Source organism: Dipteris shenzhenensis, chromosome 9, assembly GCF_047967505.1.
Source record: "Dipteris shenzhenensis isolate YYH24624 ecotype China chromosome 9, Dip_SZ_1.0, whole genome shotgun sequence".
Classification (NCBI taxonomy): Eukaryota; Viridiplantae; Streptophyta; class Polypodiopsida; order Gleicheniales; family Dipteridaceae; genus Dipteris; species Dipteris shenzhenensis.
In genome coordinates, this window is record NC_141604.1 from 39982932 (window position 1) to 39988495 (window position 5564).

General features: G+C 42.9%; 1 protein-coding gene across 1 annotated transcript; it reads right to left on the reverse strand.

Moving 5' to 3' along the window:
• Positions 1-3948: 3948 nt before the first annotated feature.
• LOC147898630 (NDR1/HIN1-like protein 10) lies at positions 3949-4970 on the reverse strand. The gene has a single exon (XM_087379731.1). The coding sequence runs from the start codon at positions 4948-4950 to the stop codon at positions 4069-4071; it is 882 nt and encodes a 293-aa protein (XP_087235857.1). The 5' UTR covers positions 4951-4970; the 3' UTR covers positions 3949-4068.
• Between the last annotated feature and the right edge of the window lie 594 nt (positions 4971-5564).

Consider the following 5564-nt stretch of genomic DNA (forward strand, 5'->3'; position numbering starts at 1 on the left):
GTAGTACAAAAAGTACAGTGAATTGTGGTCACATGGACGGCATTTTCGTGTGGAACGCATTGATTCAAGGAGAGTCACATATGATTGTGGAGTCATGACTTACTTTATACAAGATAGTCGAGCAAGTGCTTCTGATACCAATCTTCTCTCCTTGTAGTTAGATTATTGTGGGTCCATACATGACATCTATGAAGTTGATTTTAGACGATTTAGTATTTTCATTCTTGATGTCAAATGGTTTAGAACTATCTACAATGGTCTAAATGCTACAATCAGGAGAGATAGCTGTGGTTTATTTGCCATTGACTCCACCAGACCCTGGACCAATGAAAGTGATACCTTTGCTCTTCCACAGCATTGTGAATAGCACTAATGCATTGATTAAAATCTAATATCTTTGTTTTCAAACAAATGTTGGTAGATGTTCATATATATATATTTTTTATACTTGAGCATAAATGAATATAATTACTAGCACTTAATTTGTATCTTCAACATAGGTGGTCTTTCATCCAGATAGTTTGGATCCAAGATGGTGGTATGTGGTCCAAGTTGCTCCTCGGAGCAAACATATTTTTGAAGATAGGAATGTGGATACAGAGATGCCGATGGATCTAGGGAAGAGGATGAAGATCACAATATGGGCCACGAAGAAGGTGACAATAATGACACTGTAATGGAGGAAGGTGGAGATCATGACTTTGGGGAAGAAGAGGGAGAGCTAGAGGCCGGTGAACTAGAGGATCAAGTCTTAGGTAGACATATAATAGGGGATGATGATATAGGTGATCAATTTTATGTAAACCTTGAGATAGACATATTTCTCATGCAATACTTGGATCAAGATGAAGCCATTGATGTAAATGCTAGTGGTTCATAATTTTGACATCAACAAGACTTCTTATGTGTAATTTGGCCCTCACATTTTTATAGTGACATTTTGTCCATTAATATGTATGTTAAGTTCACTATCAATATATGAGTGTTTTGATCTCAATTTTGGTGTACATACTCTTATATTTTTTATCTTCCAAATGACCAAACTTGTGGTCCAAAATTATTTTGGGACCCTTAGAAATGACATTCGGTAATACGTTGGCATCGGCAGTGAAAGCATCGGTGCAAGGGTTGGTAGCAGTCGGTATATATATTGGTATAGGGGTTGGTATATGTCGATCCCTATACTGACAAATATATAGACGACCATACCGATGGCTATTTTGATGTCTACAATGACACCTTCCCCGTTCGCCAACCGTACCGATGATCTTTGTGCCTGCGCCTATGAAGCATCGAAAGACAGCATCAAAAAGAGGCCCGTGTCTTGTAGTGGATGTTCTTACTCATACATATCCACACATTTCTCTATACTCTAAGAAATCCACATATATGTTATTGCACTTGCCCATACACATCCACTAGTCTATCCATGCCACATCCATAGATCCACAATGCTACCCATGCACTTACTTGTACACATCCATAGATCCACAATGTTGCCCATGCACTAACCCATACATATCCTTTTGGCTGCTTGTTTATAGCAAGCATTCTTGTGTCCCTTCGAGAGTGAAAGTGCAATTAATTTTTCAATTAAGGAAAAGATTCAAAAGAAGTGTTGTGGTCCTCCAATGCTAGTGGTTTGGGATGCAACAATCTACACAAAAAAGGTTGATGAAGAAGAGTAAAAATTGCAAGAGACACGCCGAGAAGAGCAGCAACTCAGATGGTCTAATAGGGAAAGAAGACCACCAGCCAGATTGACATATGCTCAAAAAGGTGGTGAAGTTAAAGATTTGTTTAATGTATTGCTAGTACACTTTCGTGCCAATGCCGCCCGCACTTCAACAATGTTCCCGGGGGGGCCACTAAGAAAGATGTAAGCAGCACGTGCGATCAACAAAAGGGGTACAAAAATTATACATACATAAGGGGTTTTTTAATTCAAAAAGTAAAAGTTTTCATAATATGGGATAATTTAATCATCTCAAAATTTACAAAAGGGGTGTATATAGGTTATCAAAAGCCATAGGTATGGGATACTTTTAATACCCCTTGATCGCACATGCTATATGGGGTTTTTACACAGTGGCCCTCCTGGGCAATGTTCGAGATAACACCCCAATGATAAACTAGTGTGCCTATGATCTATCATGACCCTCCCATGTGACCACCACATCAAACTCATGCCTTTCACCTACCTACACAAGCACGTCTGCAAGAATGACATAGGGATCACCTAACAACCCAATACTCCATAATTTCGTCATTACGATGTTCAAAAGGTCAAACAATCCCTTGAATAGTTGCACGATTATCAATGCCTTGGTCTAAATAGGCCTGATTTCTCCCTGATTACCCTCCATCAAGTAGTGATGCATAACCTTCTTTCTTCATAAGATGTAGTATCCAAGTAGAACAAACAAATCCTCGTTCACATTGTGAGGATAGTAACCCAATTTTGCCTAGTATCCTACGTGATCCCGTTATGCATTACCTTCTTGCATCCAAAGATGTAGTATCCAGGTAGAGCAAACTAGTTGCATTCACACAAAGAGGGATAGTGTGACTCGTGAGCCCATATTTCGTGTGTGGTCCCTCACCATGACTCTCTCCTTGAAATCTTGAACTTACCTCTCATGTGCATGTTGCATAGTGGGTAGGTGTGCATAAGCTCTAGGTTGCCATGGAATAACTTTCTATTCTAGGTTAAGGTGGATAGCCTCAGCCCCCCTCCACCACTAGGAGGGCCCTCAAAAGGACAAACTAGGGTGCCTTTTTCTAAGTCCATTCCATCAATCTTTTCCAGGGACATGATCGGTGGAAGGTGTTGTCCATGTCTAATAGAGCTCAACTTAAGCTTCCTCTTCTACAAGCTCACATCGTAGCTAGATTGTCCATGCCAAATCATCATTAGCATTGCAAAAGGTGCTCCTCTTTTAATGTAGACTGTTGCATCCCAATCCACTAGCATTGGAGGACCACAACACTTATTTTGGGTCCTTCCCCCCTCAATTGAACAATTAATTGGAAATGTCATCTTGCCATTTCACTCTCAAAGGATGCCCCCTCTTCTTCCACTATTATTGTAGCCATGTCCTCTTCTACCACTCCTCTCCCACCTTATTGTAGGATATGATCTTGGGAGGATCTTGGATTTTACATTGGCTTCAGTTGTGGTCTCTTTTGCTTCTAGTGTGCAATTTTGTTCGAGGTGGGACAATGCATTTTTGCACATGAAGGAATTTCTGCTTCCATGACTCTTCTTGGAACCCAGACATGTATGTCTTTGCATGATTGTTGATCTAGGTCATAGTGTTCAAGTTGAAAGAATGCTTCCTATAAACAAGCAGCCAAAAGGATATGTATGGTTCAGTGCATGGACAACATTGTGGATTTGTGGATGTGTACAAGTAAGTGTATGGGTAGCATTGTGGATCTATGGATGTGGCATCGATAGACTAGTGGATGTGTATGGGCAAGTGCATGAACATATATGTGGATCTTCTCCAAAACCCAAAAATGGATGGGAGTGGTAAGCAGGGGTGAAAGTGCGCTAGGCAAGGCTGGAGGAAATGCCACATGGCAAGCCCTTTGCGCCAATTCTTGCATTGCTTCTTCTTGTTATTAAAACCCGGTTTTTGAAAGGTGACATAGTTCTAGAGAGAGAGCACATGTAGAGCAAAGAGCCTATAGTTCTAGAGAGAGAACAATGTTAATTATGTAGATTTGGCATAGCATGTGAATAGATCTCACCCAACCACAAAGGAAATACCAAGAAACTCCAGAAAGAAAGAGAGAATAGTGCAAAGCTTACTTGAGAACCAGCTTTCTTTCTCACTTGATATGAGATGAGAAACATCAATATTAGCATAGATTCAACAAACAAACATCACAACACTTGCTTGCACCTACATTTCCAATATACTAGGAGGCAGTTCCGTGGCAACTCTGCACTCTTGTTATATCATGGTCGTTTTCTATCTAATTAGAGAATGGCATGTAGTTGCATCTAGCAGCTCCAAGTATCATGAGATGGCTGAGAAGATTAGAAGTTTCATCCAAGCTTCACACCTTCCATTTGCAGCTTTCAGATACCACCTGGGTGCTACCAGAGGACGTGGGGGCCGTCAGCGTAACGTAGCACAGGACGTGAAGCTTTATATAAAAGGATTTCAAGCTCCCTACCTTGATGGCCACATGTGAAACCATCTCAAACTGTAAGGGAATGGTGCTCTTCGCGGCCAGAGATCGTTTCAGCGTTGCACCCACAGACTCGCCCAATGCGACGCTGGTACCTTTTAGATCCAGCCGCAGCTTTGTGGTGTTCTCGTGACCCTGATAGAACGGTGCAATCCAATCCTGTCCGATCGCTACCTCCTCGTAGGCAACAGAAAGTCGCACGTTCTTGTAGTAGATCCCTATCTTCTTGTTGGGATTCCGCGCGTTGATCGTGAGCTGTATGTTAGAGGTGAGATACGGAGCGTCCCCAACGCGATCTGTGTTGTGCGACTGCTCCGTGACATTGAGCGTGGGAACGTGCAAGTCTTGGCCGACATAGTATTTGGGAGCTCTGGGTTGAACCACTAGGTAGAAGACGAGCGCCGCAAGGCCGCCTAGAATTTGGAAAGCGAGCAATACAACGCAAAACCAAGCGAGGCAGCGGCAGCAGAGGCGACGGCGTCGTGGGGACGTCCTGTGGGGTTGGTCGGATGGGAGAGAGAGCGGCATTTTGTATATGAAACCTGTAGGGAGAGGGGGTGGTGATAGAGGATGGGTAACGATCTGCTGCAGCTGCTGCTGTTGTTGCTCCTCGGCCAGGTGCGGCTGCTGTTTCTTCTTCCCGCCGCCATCGTATAAATCATGCAGGGGGCCATCGGGAAGGTCGGACGAGGGGGGAGGAGGGGTTAGGGGCAGGTGATCGAAGGAATGAACCCGATGATCAGCCATAATTGGGGGATGATACAATACTGTAGATACTAGAAGGTTCGAGCTGGGGGAAAATCGAAACAAATGTCCGATGATGGAGGCTGGCGAGCTGAGCTGTGATGAATATTTGATCAAGGGAACAAAATAAAGATTGATATATATTGCGAAGGCAAGAGCTGAAGCTGGGCTGTGTGGGCATGAAACTGTGTCTGGTGCTTATATAAATTGAGACGACGCGGTTGCTGTGACTTGCTTTCACGCGCACTGAGTTGGTACGAGGGGCATTTTGACAACATTACGCGCTTCAAAAATTTGGTCAAGAAAAAAGAACCCCATGGTTATGTTCCCCGTTCACAGTGTAATGTTATTACCTCTAAAGGGATGCCTTTTAAGCTTTTATGCCTTGTATCTCAATGCTAAACGTCTCTCGTGTGCTCAAAATTGATCTACTCAACTCCTTTCATGCTCAAAAATTCGAGGGCCTCAAATTTTCCATGGTGGAAAATCCACTTGATGGATCTAAGTGGTATGCCTGAAGGCCTTTCATACTCATAATTCTGGAAAATCTACATGCCACACCACCATCGCATCAAAGTAATCTTAGGTGTCATATGATTACTGTAGCTTCCCTGAGC

What these genes read in the sequence shown, in the direction of transcription:
- LOC147898630 (XM_087379731.1), bottom strand. Translation starts at nt 4,950, where the DNA reads ATGGCTGATCATCGGGTTCATTCCTTCGATCACCTGCCCCTAACCCCT.